Raw genomic sequence first — 22,883 nt, 5'->3', positions numbered from 1 at the left:
ATTGGAGGATGTTCAGAGAAGGTTCACGAGGTTGATTCCTGAGATGAAGGGGTTGTCTTATGAGGAAAGGTTGAGCAGGTTGGGCCTATACTCATTGGAGTTTAGAAGAATGAGATGTGATCATTTTGAAACATATAGGGGGGAAAAATTCAGTTGGTTTGCGCCTCCCGTTAGAGCCTTAAGAGGGCGCTAATGGGGCGCAAAGCAACTAGCACCCGTGGGCGGCGATGTTTGCGCCGCTTATGAAATTAACTAGATATTTTGCGGCGGCGCTAAGCACTACCGCCACAATCTCCTGCGCTGGCAGATCGTGACGTCAGTTGAGTGCGCAACACCCCAGTAGCACCCCGGACCGGACTTTGAGTGGCGCCCCCTGCCTTACCGCCTGCCGCTAGCAACGACAGGTTGAGGGGAGCGTTTTGCAGTCAGGAAGGGACTGGGGGAGCGCTATTTAAAGGCGGCCGTTTCCTGCCCTTTTTTGTTGGTGGCGTTTTTGCACCACGCATTCTGAGAGAGAGAGAGAGAGAGAGAGACTTCTGGAGAGATTCAACGCTGTGTGAAGGAGTTTTGGGTACTGAGCAGCACTTTGCAGGTTCATTTTGATTTGCCCTTCCTTGTATCGATTTAGAAGAGACTTTGGGGGCTGCACTCTGAGCTCTTTCCCTGGGCCTCTCCATTGTTCTTTCCAGCAGAATTGATGTACAGGTCTCTCCAGGCCGAGATTCAAGGCTGCAATGAGCAGGGTGTGGATGGAGAGCAAGATCGACCCTCCCCTTTAAGAACTGGCCAGCGCCAGTGTGTCTGTGTTCCATTCCTATCTGACATCACATGAGCTTCGCCAGTGCTCTGAGGTAGCGCCTCGCTCCTCGGCCTTTGCACCTTAAGAGAGGTGTGTAGCGCCTGATTTAGCGCTCCAATCATCTCCAGGGGCGATAAAAGCCAAGTTTACAGTTGGAGGCAATAATTAGCGGCAGGCGCTAAACTTTGTGCACGGCCGATAATCGCACCCCAACCGGGGCGATACTGAATTTTTCCCCCATAAGATTCTAAGGGTGCTTGACAAGGTAGATGCAGAGAGGAAGTTTCCCCTCATGGGGGAATCTAGAACTAGGGGGCATAGTTTCAGAATAAGGGGTCGCCCGTTTAAAACGGAGATGAGGAGGAATTTCTTCTCTGAGGGTTGTGAATCTTTGGAATTCTCTGCTCCAGAGAGCTGTGGAGGCGGGGTCATTGAATATATTTAAGGTGGAGATAGACAGATATTTGAAAAATAGGGGAATCGAGGGTTACGGGGAGCGGGCAGGGAAGTGGAGTTGAGGCCAAGATCAGATCAGCCATGATCTCATTGAATGGCGGAGCAGGCTCGAGGGGCCGAATGGCCTACTCCTGCTCCTACCTTTTATGTTCTAATGCTCTTATGTTCTCTCATCTGTTTGCAAGAGGCAGATGGAAGTCCCACTCCTTACAAGGCATTGAGGAAACACCTGGAAACGGCAACAAGACCCGACCCACATGTTGATGGGGTTAGATGTGGGAGGAGGCGCGAGTGGAGCATAAACCCCAGCATGGACCTGTTGGGCCGAATAGCCTATTTCGGTGCTGTAAATACTATGTCATACTTATGTACCATGTAACTGGATCTCCGACATATTCCTGGGGGTTCTGCTGGGAAACCGGGAGAAGATCTGCAGAATTTCAGGGCCATTAGTTCTAAAGTTCAAAGTACCTCTCTGTGGAATGAAGTACATGTTGTTTTCTTCAGCAGAGGTAAGATTTAACAAACGTGCAGGTAAATTATTAACACATTGATACCAAACTAATCTGTGTAAAACATAAGGGTTAGGGTTCAGTGGATGTGGAAAGAAGATGCTACGATCATCACGATTATGATTGGGTTAAATAATATTCCTCAACAATTCTCCTTCCCAGGCACCAGATTGAAGCTCGTTTTCACTGTTGGATCCAACTTCCCTCCAATTTTTTGCCACAGTTTGTGTGTTATTACCGAGATTAGCACCAACTGCAGGAAGCGAGAAATCAAAGACAAACCTTAGTGGGAAGCTTTCTGTTAAGTGCAGTAAGGAGCAATCAAGAGGGGAAAATAAGCACTAGGCTGTTTAAAAGGGGAAATGAGAAACCCTGTCCTCGGCAACCCTTCTGGGTCACAGTGATTGCCTGGCGCTTTACTCGTGAGATAGAACATTGTTAATAATACCAGCATTTGCAGCCAGACCTATCTGACCATTCTCTGATGATCTGAGGAGCCGCCTGTTGTTATTAATAATGCATGCCGCATTTGCTTTGAGCACAATGCACAGTTCAGAATTAAATGTACTGTGGCAATTATTCACAGAATTCAAGACAATACATTATTTAATACACAGTTGACACATTGGAATTGGCAATGAATCAGATGTTCCAGTAATGCATGGAATTGGCCTCCACATTACAAAAAGGGTATAAAAGCACTGGAGAAAGTGCAAAAAAGAAATATAAGCATGATATCAGAACTGAGAGGATACAACTATCAGGAAAGACTGAACAGTGTGGGGCCCTTTTCTCTAGAAAAGAGAAGATCTGATGGAGGCCTTTCAAATTATGAACGAGTTTGATAGGGTAGACGTAGAGAAGATACTTTCACTTGTGGGGGAGTCCAAAACTAGCGGCCATAAATATAAGGGCCCAGAAATTCGGGTCGGAGGCTTCCCGCGGGTGCAAGCCCCTGACCTGCACTTACCTAGCGCGCCGGCCGTTGAGCTGTGGGTCCGCGTGGGATTCCGATCCTGGGCCTCCTCCAACTGCTGGCGCGCAGTGCTTGCGTATCCCAGGGGCGCAGTTAGTTCGAAGCATCCCCATGGATCACGTGGGCCATGGAGAGCCAATGGTAGCAGGGAATGCTTCATTCATAAATTTGACAGGAAGAGCTGTCAAACCTATAAACTTACCTTTCTTTAAAGTATTTAAAAATAATAAACCTGTGGGAAAAAATGTTTTAATTTTAATTAATTCACCACTTACCTTGTTAAAAGCAGGCCTTGCGTCTGCTTTTTAAAAGCGTAGCTGCTGGAGACTTACCCTCCTGGAGAAAGCTGCAAAAAAAACGTAAGTTCGATGCGCACACGCTGCCTCTCCGGTGCACACGTTCCACCTGTCAACCGCTTCTTTCAAGGGAACGGAAGTTCCAGTTTCCCGCGCATGCGTAGTGCATGCACGAAACCGGCACTTTTGTTGGGCCTACGCGTGAGTACACAGCACGTACTCACCCGTGGGGACCCGAATTTCTGGGCCATTATAGTCACTAATAAATCCAATAAAGAATTCAGGAGAAACTTCTTTACCAAGAGAATGGTGAGAATGTGGAACGAATGTTGAGGCGAATAGTATGTAAGGGGAAGCTAGATAAGTACATGAGGGAGAAAGGAATAGATGTATATGTGGATAGGCTGAGATGAAGTAAGGTGGGAGGAGGCTCATGTGGAGCATAAACACCGGCATAGACCAGTTGGGCTGAATGGCCTGTTTCTGTGCTACAAAATTCTATGTAATTACTATATGAACCCTTAAAAGCACCATGCAAAATACACACTTTCTATCTTGCACCACCTAAAGCCCATTCCAGGGCTTCAATGTGTAAGCTGGGCTGACGCTTCAGTGCAGCACTGAGGGAATGCAGTCTTGTTGGAGGTGCTGTCTTTCAGATGAGATGCTACGCCGATGCCCCTGTTCAGGTGGATGTAAAAGATGGCACGACACTCTTCAAGAAAGAGAGGGAGGTTCCTCGGTGTCCGGGCCAGAATTTATCCCTCAATCAGCATCACTAAAACAGATTAACTGGTCACGTATCTCATTTTCTCTTCGTGGGATCTTGCTGTGAGCAAATTGGCTGCTGCATTTGCCTACATTGCAACAGTGCTAACACTTCAGAAGTAATTAATTGGTTGTGAAGCACTTTGGGATGTGTATGAAAGGCACTATATAAATATAATTTTTTGTTTCTTTTTCCTTCCTTTAAAAGGAAGATTTTATTTTGGATGCTACAAGAGAAAATTAGGAATAACACAAAATGCAGAATATTTGTATTTCAGAACAACTCTTTAAAAGCTCTCCTGTTTACATAGGAATTACACAGTTGTGTTTTAAGCCTGTATTTGTAGATGTGATATGGAGCTTGATTCCAGTGCAACATCTTCTGACTATTAAGTAATGTTTCCTGTGGGAACAAACTTACTGTTACACAAAGAGGAAGTTGCATACGGAAAAGACTCCTTCCCCGTCTTGCCTTAGGTGCCAGTGCAGAAAACAGAGGTGCAGTGCAATTATTTTCACGGTTTAGTTATCACTCATGGGTGCACTGATACTGTAGGAATGTCTAGTTCCTATCAAGAGACTGAGGTCGACTCAGGCGACCAAACAAACGATGTTTAATGTGAAACAAACTGAGTTCAACAAACAAATGCGCGAGAACTACAAATACAGGTCTAGTCAGTTCAGAGGCTCCACGAGGACTGCTTGGGCTGTCCTGTGGCTGGCGTCATGACGTCATCACGTTTTCCCCGCCGGTCGGGGATCACGTGATGAACGGCGTGACGTCATCGCATTTGCCCGCGCTCTTAAAGGGACCGCGCTCTGTACATGCAATCAGTATATACAAAGATGCAGACTCAGGCTGCAGCTAACATGTTGTTAAAGGGAATTATATACATTTGATCGGAGTCCCTTAGTGGCTCCGCCACAATACAACACAAGTTTTACAGTGAACAGGAGACACAAACTAGCATCCAAAGACTGGAGCATCCCAGATCCAATCCCCAATTTGTGCGGGGTTAAATGATCTCAAATAACAACAGAAAATGCTGGAAAAACTCAGCAGGCCAGGCAACATCCGTGGAGAGAGAAACAGAGTTAACGTTTCAGGTTGAAACCCTTCTTCAGAACTGAGAATAAAGCAGGAAATGAAACAGATTAAAAGGCAGTTTGGGGGCTGGGAAATGGGGGAGGGGATGAAAGAACAAAGGGGAAGGTCTGGGAGGGGGGAGGAGACATTAAGAGATATTCAAGGGGGGACGAGATGGTAATAGGACAGGTAAAGAGACAAAAGACGGCTCTAGATGAAGTGTGAAATGCGCTGGCAGAGTGAGAGACAGCTGCCATGTGGGAGAGAGAAAAAAGGAAAAGGCACAAACCAAAGGTGTGGATAAAAATATATTAAAAATATAAATGATCTCAGTTGGGCTCGGTGTTCCTGGACTAGGAAGGTGGTGGCGGGGCGGGCGGAGGGGTGGAAGGGAGGAGGGGGAACGGAAATCCAGTGACGCTTGTTGGAAAGTGTGCTTGTAAGGACTTCTGGTGCAGACAGGATCAGGCTTGGCTGTGATGCTTTATCGAAGAGGGAACCACTGATTAGTGTATGCCTTTCAATGAATTAGAACGTTTAAATGAGAGGAAAATGGCTAGTTGTTGCTCTTCATTATCCAGCAAGGAGTCAGCTGAAACGTTGAGTATTCAGGTCATACTTTAAGCGTTGAGTGGACCTTTCTACACTTGCATTTCGACTGAAGATTTTTGAAATTGATAGTTTTTTTTCATTTCTCCCCTCATGGGGGTTTCATAAGCACCAATAGCCCATCATATTCTCACCAGTATGGTCAATCTTCATGTACTGACAGCCTATTAGACTTTGGGGAGGGAGAATCACAGCCAAACCCAATCCTATCAACAGCTTGTCGGCCTTGACCCAGAAGCCATTACAAGCACACGTTCCAACAAGCACTCTTGCTCTGAGTCAGAAGGTTGTGGGTTCAAGCCCCTCTCCAGAGACTTGAGCACATAAAGCTAGGCTGACTCTCCAGTGCAGTGCTGAGAGAGTGCTGCACTGTCGGAGGTGCCGTCTTTCGGATGAGACGTTATCCGAGGCCCCGTCTGCTCTCTCAGATGGACGTAAAAGATCCCATGGCACTATTTCGAAGAAGTGCAGGGGAGTTCTCCCCGGTGTCCTGGCCAATATTTATCCCTCACACAACACCCAAAACACAAAATATGGTCATTTATTTAATTATTATTTGTGAGACCTTGCTGTGTGCAAATTGGCCATCCTATTTCCTACATTATAAAAGTGACAACACTTCAGAAGCATTGTAAAGCGTTTTGGGACATCCTGAGGTTGTGAAAGGCGCTATATAAATACAAGTTCTTTCTTTCATTATCCTTAACTTATGTCCACATGTGAGCGCTTCCAGGAGGGATCATTGGATAAGAATCTGGAGCAGGCACCCCAGCTAATACTTTCGTAGAATCATAGAAATTTACAGCATGGAAGGGGGCCATTCGGCCCATCATGTCCGCGCCGGCTGACAAAGAGTTCTCCAGCCTAATCCCACTTGCCAGCTCTCGGTCCGTAGCCCTGTAGGTTACGGCACTTCAAGTGCACATCCAAGTACTTTTTGAATGTGGCGAGAGTTCCTGCCTCTACCACCCTTTCAGGCAGTGAGTTCCAGACCCCCACCACCCTCTGGGTGAAAATGTTTTCCCCTCAAATCCCCTCTAAACCTCCAACTTTTACTTTAAATCTATGCCCCCTGGTTTTTGACCTCTCTGCTAAGGGAAACAGTTCCTTCCTATCCACTCTATCTGGGCCCCTCATAATTTTATACACCTCAATTAGGTCTCACCTCAGCCTCCTCTGTTCCAAAGAAAACAACCCCAGCCTATCCAATCTTTCCTCACAGCTAAAATTCTCCAGTCCTGGCAACATCCTCGTAATTCTCCTCTGTACCCTCTCTAGTGCAATCACATCTTTCCTGTAATGTGGTGACCAGAACTGCACGCAGTATTCTAGCTGAGGCCTAACTAGTGTTTTATACAGTTCAAGCATAACCTCCCTGCTCTTATATTCTATGCCTCGGCTAATAAAGGCAAGTATCCCGTATGCCCTCTTAACCACCTTATCTACCTGTTCTGCTACATTCAGGGATCTGTGGACATGCACTCCAAGGTTCTTCTGTTCCTCTACACTTCTCAGTATCCTACCATTTATTGTTAATTCCCTTGCCTTGTTAGCCCTCCCCAAATGCATTACCTCTCTAGCCCTGGAACACTGAGAACAATTGTAACATGTTGACCATCAACCCTGACTGAGATTGGCTAACTCAGCATAAACTAGAAACTGAACTAGCATGAGTCCTAGCTATGCTTGCCTTTTCGTGGGATATGTGGAACATTCTTTGTTCCAGTCCTACTCAGGTCCCCTCCCTCACCTCTTTTTCTGGTACATTGATGACTGTATCGGTGCTGTTTCCTGCTCTCGCCCTGAACTAGAAAATTTCATTCACTTTGCTTCCAATTTCTACCCTTCCCTCACCTTCACATGGTCCATCTCCGACTCTTCCCTTCCTCGACTTCTCTGTCTCCATCTCTGGGGATAGGCTATTGACAAACATTCACTATAAGCCCACTGACTCCCACAGTTATACTTCTTCCCACCCCGCTTCCTGTAAGGACTCTATTCCATTCTTACAGTTTCTCCGTCCCCGCCGCATCTGCTCTGACGATGCCACCTTCCATACTAGTGCTTCCGACATGTCGTCCTTTTTCCTTAACTGAGGATTCCCTTCTACCGTGGTTGACACGGCCCTTGACCATGTCCATTCTATTTCCCGCACTTCTGCTCTCACGCCTTCCCCTCCCTCCTGGAACCACGATAGGGTTCCCCTTGTCCTCACCTTTCACCCCACCAGCCTCCACATTCAACGTATCATCCTTCGCCATTTCCGCCACTTCCAGCGTGATCCCACCACCAAACACATCTTCCCCTCACCTCCCCTTTCAGCATTCCGAAGGGACCGCTCCCTCCGCGACCCCCTGGTCCACTCCTCTATCACCCCCAACACCCCTTCCTCTTCACCCGGCACCTTCACATGTAAGCGCAGGAGATGCAACACATGCCCTTTTACCTCCTCCCTTCCCACTGTCCAGGGCCCCAAACACCCCTTCCAGGTGAAACAGCGATTTACTTGTACTTCTTGCAATCTAGTATACTGTATTTGCTGCTCACGATGCGGTCTCCTCTACATTGGGGAGACCAAACGCAGTTTGGGTGACCGCTCTGCGGAACACCTCAGTTTAGTCCGTAAAGGTGACCCCGAACTTCCGGTCACCTGTCACTTTAATACTCTGCTCCACTCCCACTCTGACCTCTCTGTCCTCGGCCTCTTACTGTTCCAGTGAAGCTCAACGTAAGCTCGAGGAACAGCACCTCATCTTTCAATTAGGCACTTTACAGCCTTCTGGACTCAACATCGAGTTCAACAATTTCAGACCATAACCTCTGCCCCATATCTTTTTATTCTCTTTTTTCTCTCTCTCTCTCACATGGCAGCTGTCTTTCATTCTGCCATCGCCATGTACACTTTATCTAGAGCCATCTTTTGTTTCTTAACTTGTCCCATTACCATCTCCTTTTGCTTTGCACCATCATCCGTTTTGTCATTCAATCTCTCCTGCCTTCCATCCTATCACAGATCTTCCCCTTTGTTCTTTCCTCCCCTCCCCCCTCTCCCTGTCTCTGCACCTGCTCACAAACCTGTTCCATCTCCAACTTTTTCCAGTTCTGACGAAGGGTCATTGACCTGAAACGTTAACTCTGTTTCTCTCTCCACAGATGCTGCCTGACCTGCTGAGTATTTCCAGCATTTTCTATTTTTATTTTAGATAATCTTCCTGGTTTGTTTGGTTCAATACCATGCTGGATAGGGAATTAACCCAATGGGGAGCTTATATTTAACCAATCAGATCTGTCCGCCGTAGGTTTATCGTATTAAAGTTGTTTTGCCCCATGTTATGATAGATTGATATGTTGGTTTGCTTCTACAGCACTTGAAGTAAACTCTTAGAAACATTTCACAAAGAAACACTCACAAACTAGATGGAAGGGAAACCATTCGAGCACACACTTAGCTTTGTGCATTTAATCACAGTCCAATAACCAGGGTCAAAAATTTATGGCAGATTTTATTACTGTGAAAGCTTAGAAACATAAAATGGAATCGCATTTGGAAATATTGCTGTCACAAGACTAAGTGTTCCGAAGCATGAAAATGGCAACCCTGCAACCAATACAATACGATTCGTAAAATTACCATCTATTAAATTCAAGTACAAGCTGTCACACTATAAAGAATAAGGTCATTTAGCAATGCTGAAAAGCATCTTACAGCCTTTATTGCATAAGCTACAGGATCTCATTTGAGCCAACAAGGCTTAATCAACAATTTGCATGGGGTTTTCCAAGTCCCTTCAGGATTAAAGGCATTTTATTGCTAACAGTCTATGCATTGTCACTGCTGCGATGGCATTCCAAGGATCTGTGATCTCTGCTGTCCGCTTTCCTGCTTCCTCCAAGAAGATTCAAAAGGGATCTTTCTCTTCTTAAATGACAGCCCAACTACCATCAAATGCAGAGTGACCCAGGTCATCTTTTCACGCTTGCAATATGATCCATGGAACGTCAAGACAACAACCCTCTCTGAATATGTTCCTGAGGACTCCGTATGTGCAGCGTGGTATAACAATCGAAATCAGCTTGTGGGTGAATAAAGAAGAAATGAAAAGAACTCCTTGGAAAATCTCCAAAGGTCCAGTCACAGAGCGATTTTTGTGTCAAGTTGGTGTGAAAACTATAATGCAATGGGTAATACCCTGTCAGCACATCAAACTCTTGCAAGACCCAGCTGTTCTGACACTGCAACCAGGCAAAGAGAGGAAAGAAATAACTAAACGGCTTCAGAATTACTTGTGAAGTGTCGGCACTGTTGCTATACAGGCAAAGCCATCTCTTCAAAGCCTAGAAAAAGCTCTCGAATGATTCGCTGGGGAAGTCCACTCTTCACTAACATTTAATCATCATCCTGAGCAGCGCTGCCCCACTAGGCACAGAAACACTGAGCTTCAGTGGGTAGCACCTTTGCCTTTGAGTCAGAAGGTTGTGGGTTCAAGTCCCCACTCCAGAGACTTGAGCACAAAAATCCACTGCAGTACTGAGGGAGTGCTGCACTGTCGGAGGTGCCGTCTTTCGGATGAGACGCTAAACCGAGGCCCCGTCTGCCCTCTCAGGTGGATGTAAAAGATCCCATGGCACTATTTCGAAGAAAAGCAGGGGAGTTATCCCCAGTGTCTTGGCCAATAGTTCTCCCTCAATCAACATCACTAAAAAAAAACAGATTATCGGGTCATTATCACATTGCTGTTTGTAGGAGCTTGCTGTGCGCAAATTGGCTGCTGCGTTTCCTACATTACAACAGTGGCTACACTTCAAAAAGTACTTCATTGGTTGTAAAGCGTTTTGGGACACTATAAAAGGCGCTATATAAATGCAAGTCTTTCTTTCTTTCACTTCACCTGAGGAGAGAAGGGTCTGGGATTGGCAGCATAATTCGGTGTGGCTCTGAAACAAATGGCCACAGCAGCACTTGCACTGTAAGTGAGGTACAATCAGCACAGTTTAATAGTCTTATACTTTAATTAGCGGTGTTCATGGAAAAATGGATGGACTTGGGAATTCGATCCCAAAAATACCGCTAAAAATGCCATGGAATAGAACGGAATTTCATGTATTCAGTCAGTGGGCCTCACGAGCCGGGATATTCAGCAGCACGGGGTAAATTATTCCCATCACCGCCTGGGCAGTATTCTGCTGGCCAGGTTCCCCGCCCCATTGTAGAACCCGTCCAATTTCCATTCTAGTGAAGTCAGGCAGTGAAGATGAACCTTTACGCTATATTTTTCTGTAAAAGAGGATCCAGAATGCTCATTAGGTTTTAGTCAATGAAAAGCAGGAGATGCCTAATTGGTTAGAATACAATGAGCTCTGTTTGGATCTAGATTGGAAAGTGCGCATGTGTGTACAACTGGTGGGGGGAGGATTGGGCTTGGATGTGATGCCACCCCTGGTCGGACCACCTCTTGAAACTGTTCAGGTTCTCACGCACAGAGAGAAAGACCATTGGGATGAGGCAGCAGATGGCAATTGGCAGCCCTGTAACTCTACCACCGGAAAGGAGTCGGTGCTTTCAGGAGAGAGCAAAGGGGAGGGAGAAAAAGAGAATGACTGGGAAACATTGGGCGCCATGTGTCTCGCATGGAGTGGACAGCGAATCACTAAAAGGTATTGTAGGAGATCCTGCTCAGCCAGGGGCAGCTGCGATCAAAGGAGGCCTAGGTCGGAGAATTGGCACTACGGAGTCGTAGCCCCAATTCGCTTTCAGCGCAGTTGCCTGTGGGGAGCATGGGATCACTACGTCTACCAGAGCATGACAACGAGGCATTTTTTGAGTTTGCGCTCCCAACAGGGAGCCTTGACCACCAGGAGAGCGGGAGCAGCACGCGCCCCATTCCCAGCATGCACGGCCAGCAGTTCAGGCTTCCTGTTGGAATCACAAAGCCGAAAAAAATGGCCCCTTAAATGGTATTTACACAAGAAGCAAGCAAGAGATGGACGGGGCTTCTTAACTGATGTTAGTTGTACTTCTCCAATCTATGAGAAGGACAGGCCTGTGCAGAATGTGACCTCCAGAGTTTACAGTGAGTCTTTCCAGCACTCTTTACTGCTGGAACATACCGTTGTAAATAAATGTGATCCATTAACCAGAAAACATTTTCCAAGAGAGCTGGGTCAGGCCTCACAAATGATTACTTAACCATACTGACAACATCTTCACACAATCAAATACATTCTTCCGAGAGCCAGCTACAGGACTGCTTATTTTGCTAAGCCCTTTGCCTTTCCTTTGGATGCTGTTACATAACCACTGGACATTGCGATTTGGTGATAAGTCAAAATAAAAATAGTTTCTCGAAACTAGAACGGGTAAGCTCTGCGCAGCACATAAAAATATAACAACATAATAATTAGGAGCAGGAGTCGGCCATACGGCCCCTCGAGCCTGCTCTGCCATTCAGTGAGATCATGGCTGATCTTTGACTACAACTCCACTTCCCTGCCCGATCGGGAAAGTGCATCATAGAATCATAGAAGGATACGGCTCAGAAGGGGGCCATTCGGCCCATTGGGACTGTGCCAGCTCTTTGAAAGAGCTAAAGAAAAAAAAAGACTTGCATTTATACAGCGCCTTTCACGACCACCGGACGTCTCAAAGCGCTTTACAGCGAATGAAGTACTTTTGAAGTGGAGTCACTGTAGTAATGTGGGAAATGCAGCAGCCAATTTGCGCACAGCAAGGTCCCACAAACAGCAATGTGATAATGACCAGAAAATCTGTTATTTTTGTTATTGTAGGAGTCTCTGCACTCCTAACAAAGAATCTATAACTTACTGGAAGTTAACAAACTGAATTTATTGTCTAAGAACTTTACAAAACAAGAAACTACAGGAGAAGCTCAAAACAGGTCTTTTCTCTTTCAATCCACACGAGGACTGGCTGGCCCCGCCCTCTACCTCTGACGTCATGACGTCGTCACGTTTCCCGCCAAAGGGGATGTCACATGACCCATGTGATGACGTCATCGCGTCAGATCGCGATGTTGTCGATCTAGCTCTGTTTAACCAGAGCCAACTTGAAAGATAATAACATTGGTTACAGACAATTAATGCTAGAGGTAATAACATTGGTTACAGACAATTATGTAAGTCACTGTAAGAGTCTCTTAGTGGTTTTGCCACATTATGTTGATTGAGGGATAAATATTGGCCAGGACACCAGGGATAACTCCCCCCTGCTCTTCTTCGAAATAGTGCCCATGGGATCTTTTACATCCACCTGAGAGAGCAGACGGGGCCTCGGTTTAACGTCTCATCCGAAAGACGGCACCTCCGACAGTGCAGCACTCCCTCAGCACTGCACTGGAGTGTCAGCCTAGCTTTATATGCTCGAAGTCCCTGGAGTGGGACCCATAACCTTCTGACTCAGAGGCGAGTGTGCTACCCACTGAGCCCCAGCTGACAGTGTCCAATTAGTCCCACTCCCCTGCTCTTTCCCCGTAGGACGAAAGGCAGGTAGACCCCAGGGGTGTTGACCACCCCACTGGCTGTGCCCCAGTCAGTGTCATGGTCAAAATTCCTCAGCCAACACCCCCAGAACAGATTATTGCTCTCCGTGGAACCTTGCTGTGCATCATTTGGCTGCCATGTTTGCGTATAAAGCACTATTGACTGTACTTCAAAAGTATTTAATTTACTGTGATATGTTTAGGGGTACCCTAATGATGTGAAAATGCTATAAAAATTATTTTAATGGACTGGTTCTTGTCCTCTCCCCCGAAACATTGGCTCTTGTTGCCAGTACAACAGTGACTAAATTTCAGAATTACTTCATTGGCTGTAAAGCGCTTTGGCCCGCCTTGAGGTCGTGAAAGGCGCAATATAAATTCGAGTCTTTCTATTCTGTCCTAGTGTAATTTTTTTTTCCAGTCGGAGGGTGTTGATTTAGGCCAAGGCTTGTCTCGGGGGGGAATTTTCATCTGGCCTCTTGTTTCTCGCCTGAAAAACGGAAAAATCTGCTGGGGCCTCTGTGCCTGTGACTGCCTGATTCAATTTTTAGGCAGGCCTTTAAATGAGGGCCCAGCATGGCCTGCCCAAAACAGGCGGGAAGTTGTTTAAATACGCAAATCAACAACAACAGCAGCAGCAGCAGCCTCCGCTCTCAGCCTTTCCCCAGCCTCGCCCTACCCCCATCTCTCTCAGCCTCTCCCTCTCGGTATCCTTTCCCCGCCCTTGCTCTGCTGCCTCCTCGGCATGTAATTACCGCGATTAACGCGCATTAAAACAAAAATCAATCGCCAAAAAAAATTGAATGCGATTAACGAACTGGCATATTTTTGATCCCATGTTATATAATTCAACTGTGGTGCTGTATCACGAGGAGAGATTTCACAAACTAGGGTTGTATTCCCTGGAATTTAGAAGGTTGAGGGGTGATCTGATCGAAGTTTTCAAGATATTAAGGGGAACAGATAGGGTAGATAGAGAGAAACTATTTCCGCTGGTTGGGGATTCTCGGACTGGGGGGCATAGTCTAAAAATTAAAGCCAGGCCTTTCAGGAGTGAAATTAGGAAACACTTCTACACAGAAAGGGTGGTTGAAGTTTAGAACATAAGAACATAACATAAGAAATAGGTGCAGGAGTAGGCCAATCGGCCCCTCGAGCCTGCTCCGCCATTCAATAAGATCATGGCTGATGGAACTCTCTTCCGCAAATGGCAATTGATGCTTTTGTTAATTGTTAATTTTAAATTGGACATTGATAGCTTTTTATTAACCAAAAAGACTTGCAGTTATATAGCGCCTTTCACGACCACCGTCTAGCGAATATAAACCTAATCGACCTAATCTCGCCTCATACGTCATTCCTGCCATCCCAGGTATCAGTCTGGTGAATCTTCGCTGCACTCTCTCCATGGCAAGAACATCCTTCCTCAGATAAGGTGACTAAAACTGCACACAATACTCAAGGTGTGGTCTCACCAAGGCCCTGTACAACTGCAGCAAGACATCCTTGCTCCTGTACTCAAACCCTCTCGCTATGAAGGCCAACATACCATTTGCCTTCTTAACCGCCTGCTGCACCTGTATGCTTACCTTCAGCGACTGGTGCACAAGGACACCCAGGTCTCGTTGCACTTCCCCTTTTCCCAATCTATTGCCATTCAGATAATAATCTGTCTTCCTGTTTTTGCCACCGAAGTGGATAACCTTACATTTATCCACATTATATGCATTTGCCATGCATCTGCCCAAGCACCCAACCTGTCCAAATCATACTGGAGTTTCTCTGCATCCTCCTCACAGCACACACGCCCACCCAGCTTTGTGTCGTCTGCAAACTTGGAGATATTACAGTCTAGATCATTTATATATATATTGTGAATAGCTGGGGACCTAGCACCGATCCCTGTGGTACCCCACTAGTCACTGCCTGCCACTCAGAAAAAGACCCGTTTATTCCAACTCATTGCTTCCTGTCTGCCAACCAGTTCTCTAGCCAAGACAGTACCTTACCCCCAATCCCGTGTGCTTTAACTTTGCACGCTAATCTCTTATGCGGGACCTTATCGAAAGCCTTCTGAAAGTCCAAATACACCACATATGGAGTTAGGTCGCAGATCAGCCATGATCTCATTGAATGGCGGAACAGGCTGGAGGGGCTGAATGGCCTCCTCCTGTTCCTATGTTCCTTCACACCCTCCCATTAACTACTGAAGAGGAATAGGCACCTGCTAGCATTGCCAACTCTGATTTGCTGCAGCTTTCACCACATGACCTCCCGCCCAGTCAAACACTTTTTTTTTCCATCGCCAATATTTGTTATCACTAATAAACACAAGTGTTCAAAGTAAATAAAATCTAATGTGGAGATATGGGGGGAAAAATTCAGTTGTTTGCGCCTTCCGTTAGTGCCTTAAGAGGGCGCTAATGGGGCGCAAAGCAACTAGCACCCGGGCGCGGTGATGTTTGCGCCGCTCGCGAAATTAACTGGACATTTTGCGGTGGCGCTAAACACTACCGCCACAATCTCCTGCGCCGGCAGATCGTGACATCAGTCGCGTGTGCAACGCCCCGGTAGCGCCCCGGACTGGATATTGAGTGGCGCCCCCTGCCTTACCGCCTGCTGCTAGTAACGACAGGTTGAGGGGAGCGTTTTGCAGTTAGGAAGAGACTGGGGGAGCGCTATTTAAAGGCGACCGCTTCCTGCCTTTTTTTGTTGGTGACATTTTTGCACCACGCATTCTGAGAGAGAGAGACTTCTGGAGAGATTCAACGCTGTGTGAAGGAGTTTTGCATACTGAGTAGCACGTTGCAGGTTCATTTTGATTTGCCCTTCCTTGTACCTATTTAGAAGAGACTGTGGGGGCTGCCGAGAAACTCCAGTGTGATTTGGACAGGTTGGGTGATTGGGCAGAAACATGGCAGATGCAATATCACGTGGATAAATGCGAGGTTATCCACTTTGGTGTCAAAAACAGGAAGGCAGATTATTATCTGAATGGCAATTGATTGGGAGAAGGGGAAGTGCAACAAGACCTGGGTGTCCTTGTGCACCAGTCGCTGAAGGTAAGCATGCAGGTGCAGCAGGCGGTTAAGAAGGCAAATGGTATGTTGGCCTTCACAGCGAGAGGGTTTGAGTACAGGAACAAGGATGTCTTGCTGCAGTTGTACAGGGCCTTGGTGAGACCACATCTTGAGTATTGTGTGCAGTTTTGGTTGCCTTATCTGAGGAAGGATGTTCTTGCCATGGAGGGAGTGCAGCGAAGATTCACCAGGCTGATACCTGGGATGGCAGGAATGACATATGAGGAGAGATTGGGTCGATTGGGCTTATACTCGCTGGAGTTTAGAAGAATGAGAGGGGATCTCATTGAAACTTATAAAATTCTAACAGGACTAGACAGACTAGATACAAGAAGGATGTTCCCGATGGCTGGGGAGTCTAGAACCAGGGGTCACAGTCTAAGGATAAGGGGTAAGCCATTTAGGACAGAGATGAGGAGGAATTTCTTCACCCAGAGAGTGGTGAACCTGTGGAATTCTCTACCACAGAAGGCAGAAGAGGCCAATTCATTAAATATATTCAAGAAAGAGTTGGATATATTTCTTGAGGCTAAAGGGATCAAGGGATATGGGGAGAAGGCAGGGACAGGGTATTGAATTTGGATGATCAGCCATGATCTCATTGAATGGCGGAGCAGGCTCGAGGGGCCGAATGGCCTACTCCTGCTCCTATCTTCTATGTTTCTGTTTTCTGACAGTGCTGTAAATTGATTACTTCTTTTACTCCTCCCTGGGAATCAGTCTAGCGTGAGCAACTGCAGGAATAACAACCTCCTGCACATTGTCCCAGCAATGGTCTGGAACCCTTGCCTTGGAAAAGTACTTCACCTCCCCCTCACCTCTCCCTTCTCCCCCATCATTGGGATTTGCACTGCCTGTACTCTTGGGGGTCCCCCCGGTCCCCCAGCTTGAAGCACTGAGCCGTGAGCCAGATGCAATGGAGAGCAACCATCCTGGATCATTTGAACCCTGCTAGGTGGTGACCGAGCGAGAGAGAGAGATAAGCATCCCAGCCAACTGTGCTACCAAGCTGTTGGAAACAAGTAGATTAAGTGTTAAAAAAGAGAGGCCCTCAACCATCTGCAACTGGAGTTAATGAATTGATTTTTAAACGGCTGTGTCTTGAGTGACAGAGGCCGGAGAGTTAGGATGTTGTCAGTGTTTAGAATAGGCTCAGCCGTTATTACAGACATACCCGCCTAAGATTCACAGCATCAAACTTGGTCGTAGCAAAGGTGAAGGCAGTGAATTCAGTTTATAAACTTCTTTCTCCATGGTCACTCCTTACTCACCATTTGTGTTAAAGGCAGGGAGGGTAATTTTGACTTTGTGCGATAGTGTGACTGGGCGATAGCAGCCCGTTTGACACCTCTCCCGATGTTGAAGTCAACGGAAAGAAATTCAGGAGAGATGTAAATCAATTAATTATCGGCCAAAGTCAAAATTACAGCAAGCTCCCACAAACAGCAATGAGATACTGTAATGACCAGTTTTTTTTTTTGTTGATGTTGGTTGAATGATAAATGTTGGAAAGGACACCGGGGAGAACAAAGTACTTGGATATGCACTTGAAGTTGATATACCTATCAATTCCTCCAATAAAAGGCGAAGAGTTACGAAGGTGACTAAAGGTTTTTATTGACTAAATAACAGAGCCCACTCTCGTGGGTGATCCGATCCAAGCAGGAGGAATACCAGCCAGTCGCTCACCTTTATACCTGGCCTGGTGGGTGGAGCCAAGGCGGAGTCGGCAGTGGTCATCCCAGGTATAGCAGTGTGGCAAGAGGCGACCTCGTACCGTGATACAATAGTGGTCAGTGATACAGTTATAACGAACAGTGGTGAACAGTGCTAACTACTAACAGTGATACGATAGTGAACGTGGTTTACCACATTCACCCCTTGTTTAGAATTAAGTCCGGCGGGGTGAAGTGTACTACCAATTCTGGTAGGTCAGTCTGTCCGGAGGCTTCGTAAGCCTCTCCGATCGCCGCAGCGGTGGTGTTGCCTTATCCGGTGCTGGTGCCTTATCCGGTGTTGATGCTGGTGTTTGCGTGGTCGGCGAGGGCTCGTGGGGTTCCGGCATGCCGTCTACCTGGGCTGGGGTTGGGGGGGGTGGTGGCGGTGTTTCCGGATCGGCTGAGGGTGTGAGGTCTCGTAGGGAGACAGTGTCCTCCCGCCCGTCTGGGTACGCCACGTAGGCGTACTGGGGGTTGGCGTGCAGGAGGTTCACCCTCTCGACCAGGGGGTCCGTTTTATGGGCCCTCACGTGTTTCCGCAGCCAGACCGGCCCCGGGGCGGTCAGCCAGGTTGGTAGAGTGGTTCCCGTAGTCGACTTCCTGGGGAAAACGAACATTCGTTCATGGGGGGTGGTGTTAGTGGCCGTGCAAAGTAATGACCGGATGGAGTGCAGCGCTGTCAGGAGGACTTCTTGCCAGCGGGAGGTTGGGAGGCCCTTAGACTTTAAGGCTAAGAGGACGGCCTTCCATACCGTCGCGTTCTCTCTTTCCACCTGACCGTTACCTCTGGGGTTGTAGCTGGTGGTCCTGCTTGCTGCAATACCTCTCTCTAGGAGGAATTGCCGGAGTTCCTCGCTCATGAAGGAGGAGCCCCGGTCGCTGTGTATATAGTTCGGGAACCCGAACAAGGCGAAGAGGGCATTCAGGCACTTAATGACCGTGCTACTGGTCATGTCGGGGCAGGGGAAGGCAAAGGGGAAACGGGAGTACTCATCAACGATGTTGAGGAAGTACACATTACGGTCAGAGGACGGGAGGGGCCCCTTAAAGTCGATGCTCAGGCGCTCGAAGGGGCGGGTGGCCTTGATCAGGCTTGCTCGGTCCGGCCTATAGAAGTGCGGTTTGCACTCCGCACAGGTCTGGCAGTTCCTGGTCATGGTCCTGACCTCCTCGATGGAGTAGGTCAGGTTGCGGGCCTTAATGAAATGGTAGAGTCTGGTGACTCCGGGGTGGCAGAGCTGGTCGTGGAGGGTCTGAAGCCTATCGATATGCGCGCTGGCGCATGTCATTCGTGAAAGGGCATCAGGGGATTCGTTCAGCTTGCCTGGCCGGTACAAGATCTCATAATCGTAGGTGGAGAGCTCGATTCTCCATCTCAAAATCTTGTCATTCTTGATTTTGCCCTTCAGCTTGTTATTAAACATGAAAGCCACCGAACGCTGGTCGGTGAGGAGGGTAAATCGTTTGCCTGCCAGGTAGTGCCTCCAGCGCCGTACTGCCTCCACGATCGCCTGGGCCTCTTTCTCGACCGACGAATGTCGGATCTCGGGGCCCTGTAGGGTCCTTGAGAAGAAGGCCACTGGCCTCCCCTCCTGGTTTAGGGTGGCGGCTAAGGCGAAGTCGGATGCGTCGCTCTCCACCTGGAAGGTGATACGATACGATAGTGAACGTGGTTTACCACAGAAGTGTTGTGACCAACAGGGCTATGGACCAAGAGCTGGATAGTGGGATTCGGCTGGATCGCTCTTTTTCGGCCGGCACAGACACGATGGGCTGAATGGCCTCTTTCTGTGCCGTAAATGTCTATAATTCTATGATCGTGATCATTCCATTGTACCGCACAATCGCCATTCACCAGTTTCCAGCAACAGAAACAAAGTCATGACTGCGACATAAACAAGCTCACCACCATTCCGCCACCCTGCGCAGTCATTCCTCCAACACTTATTAGCATCGAGTTTAGTTTGTCTCCCTTGACGCATTAATCTATTGAGAGGCGAGAGTGTTACCACTGAGCTATGGCTGACACCCTAACACTCGCAGGGCATTGTGATGTTGCAATCATCCCATCAGCCTCAAAGTTTCATTCTGATTGCTTATCTAAACTCAGGGTCTTGGTGTGCAGAGCAGAGCCTGCTGATGACAGAGTCCCATTAACTGATTTACAAGGTTACATTACTTCATTAAAAGAGATTTCATTGCTGTTTTCATTTTCTGCATTACTTTACAGACGCTCCCTTCAGTTACATTATCAGTCCCTGGTCAGTGCTGCTGTCGGCTAGTGGTGGACTGTCTTTTAGAAGCAATGCCTCGGGTGGGGACCTTTACACCTTTACTGCGCCAGAAATGCTCCAGGGGAGAGGCTCGAGCTCACAAGTTGGGAGAGAAAAGGTAAGTGGAAATCCTTTATTTGATGGCATTAGCAGAAAGAGCTTTCTCATGCTCCCTCATGACTTATTGGTACACGTGCTCCCAGTGATTGGGTTTACAGATCTGGGACCCAGGTTTGATACCTGTCTGGTTTGAGGTAGCTCATGTCACTTGGTGAAGGGTCTGCAATGTCCTCCACATAAGAACATAAGAATTAGGAGCAGGAGTAGGCCATACGGCCTTCGAGCCTGCTCCGCCATTCAATAAGATCATGGCTGATCTTCTACAGCAACTCCACTTTCCCGCCTGATCCCCATATCCCTTGATTCCCTTAGTGTCCAAGAATCTATTAATCTCAGCTTTGAATATACTCAATGATTCAGCATCCACAGCCCTCTGGGTTAGAGAATTCCAAAGATTCACCACTCTCTGAGTGAAGAAATTCCTCCTCATCTCAGTCTTAATTGGCCGACTCCTTATTCTGAGACTACGTCCCCTAGTTCTAGACACTCCAGCCAGGGGAAACAACCTCTCAGCCTCTACCCTGTCAATTCCCCCTCTAGTACCGTTGTGTGAGAAAATCAGCCAAGGTTCCCATTTGCAATCCAGTGATTCTACTGGAAAGTGCATGTGTGGGGATGTCAAATGAAGGCAAGGTTGTCTCAGTTGTGATGCCCCTACCGGTCCAATGTCCCACGGTCACTCATTGATTAAGCTCACGTGTGGAAAATGGCCACATGGGTGCGATCATGGAGGGCTGCTGGTGCCCATGGAACTCGACCCCAGCGGGAGTCAGCACCTACAACAAAGGAGGGGAGAAAACTGGAGGCAGCGGGGAACTGATTTAAATGGAGGGGGAGGGGAAAGAACTGTTTAGGACATTAAGCGGAATTGTATTCCTGTTACACCACTGCTTTGTAGCATTACTATGTTGATGGTGACACTGTTGCTGTGCCCAGGTTGTGTCTTGTATTAATATAGGGTATAGTAGTGGGCTGGTTATGGTACTAGACTCGTAGCCCACAGATTGTGAGTGCAGATACCACCGTATAATATGTGAGATTTGAATTCAATTAGTTTATGACTGTGGAGGTGTTGCCCACATCCTCTGCCAGTTTGTTGCAGGAGTTCCTTGTGGTGTATGTGCCTTTAAGAGCAATTATGGTGTATGTGCCTTTAAGAGCCCCAGGTGTGCGTAATGCCGGTAATTGCCACTTGGGCTATATAAGCCTGTGTATTGTGTATATCCTTTAGAAACCCCCCCCCAGACTTGCTTAGTAAATACCTATGAACCAACTCCTGTCTTCAGTGTCTTTATCTACACACGGACACTACAGTGGCGACGAAGTGGAAACGGACTTACCTGCAATTCGGCAGCACCTCAAGGACATCGATTCCTCCAGCGTCCAGAAGACTCAAGGAAGTAAGAGAAACTGTGGTTTCACCAGCTGGCCAAGCTGGTGACAGGTACTGCGCTAATCCTTCCTGGGCATCAGGCTGGAGCTCCAGCGGCGGGCTCTACAGCTGAGACAGGCAGCAAAATCAGAGGCAAGCAATAACGGACTGGGAGGGTGCACTCGAGAGACGGCCGGCGCGGCAAGCAGGTCAGCGTTTAGACTTCCATCGGGAACGAGTCTCCAACAGTGAATAAACGGAAACCACAGTAAAACAGCATTGTTATCGGTTATCGTTGCTACAGAGGGAAAAAAAAGCGCGGGAAGCGCCATATCTTTTCTGAAATGCCTAAATCTGGTAATATTGAGGCTTTTGATGGCGAAATAGAAGATTGGACCACATACGTGGAAAGAGTAGAGGTTTATTGCACTGCAAATGGAATAACAGATGAAAAAAAAGCTTCAGTACTTCTGAACTTAATGGGCGCGAAGACATACGGGCTGTTACGAAATTTAATCACTCCAGCCAAACCAAAGGACAAGACTTTTAAAGAAATTGTTGATACCCTGCAGGAGCATTTAAACCCAACACCGCTGCTGATAGCGGAACGATTCAAGTTCTTCAAGAGAAATCAACACAAGAATGAAAGTAACGCTGATTACCTAAACGAATTAAGAAAGCTATCAAAGTACTGCCAATTCGGAGCAGGACTATCGGATTATCTTCGAGACAAATTTGTTTGCGGTCTCTTAAGTGAAGGAACACAAAAAAGACTGCTTTCTGAAAAAGATTTAACATTGGACAAAGCTTTCAGTATGGCTGTATCATACGAAGCAGCAGCAAAAGGAGCTGCAGAGATACAACAAGAGACACAGGACTTCGGCACCCATAAAATGACACAGGAGTTCGGAAGATGTTATCGCTGCGGCAGATCCACCCATAACCAGAGGGACTGCTGGTTCAAGGGCAAAGCATGCAAGCAATGTGGTAAGATTGGACACATTGCACGGGTATGCCAATCTGGACAAAATAAATCCACTGACAGAAAACAAAAAATCAATAAAGAAAAGTACAGGAAGGTACAAATGATGACGGACAATAGCTCCGAAGACCAGAATAGCGATAGCGACTCCGGAAACAAGAGACTAAGCTGTCTCAAATTACATAATGTACTTGCCAAAGAGGATTACCAAACCATTTGGGTTACCCTCACAATAGCAGGGTCCCCAGTTAAAATGGAGCTAGATACAGGATCAGCTCTAACCGTAATAAATCGACGAGATTACGAGAGGCTATTTTCGCATATACCTCTAAAAGACAC

General features: G+C 47.2%; 1 protein-coding gene across 5 annotated transcripts in view; it reads left to right on the top strand.

Moving 5' to 3' along the window:
• ptpn20 (protein tyrosine phosphatase non-receptor type 20) overlaps nucleotides 1-22,883 on the top strand; it is a 505,217-nt gene that overhangs the window by 85,831 nt on the left and 396,503 nt on the right. For all 5 annotated transcript variants that reach the window (XM_085970355.1, XM_085970356.1, XM_085970357.1 and 2 more), the window contains exon 3: nucleotides 20,028-20,188. In XM_085970355.1, coding sequence (XP_085826481.1) covers nucleotides 20,028-20,188 — 161 coding nt within the window. The remainder of the gene's footprint in view (nucleotides 1-20,027; nucleotides 20,189-22,883) is intronic.

This window comes from Somniosus microcephalus, chromosome 29, assembly GCF_052327205.1.
Source record: "Somniosus microcephalus isolate GS21.2 chromosome 29, FLI_Smic_1.0, whole genome shotgun sequence".
Lineage (NCBI taxonomy): Eukaryota > Metazoa > Chordata > Chondrichthyes > Squaliformes > Somniosidae > Somniosus > Somniosus microcephalus.
The sequence above is the reverse complement of the archived record's forward strand: the minus strand, read 5'-3'. Positions and strand labels throughout refer to the sequence as shown.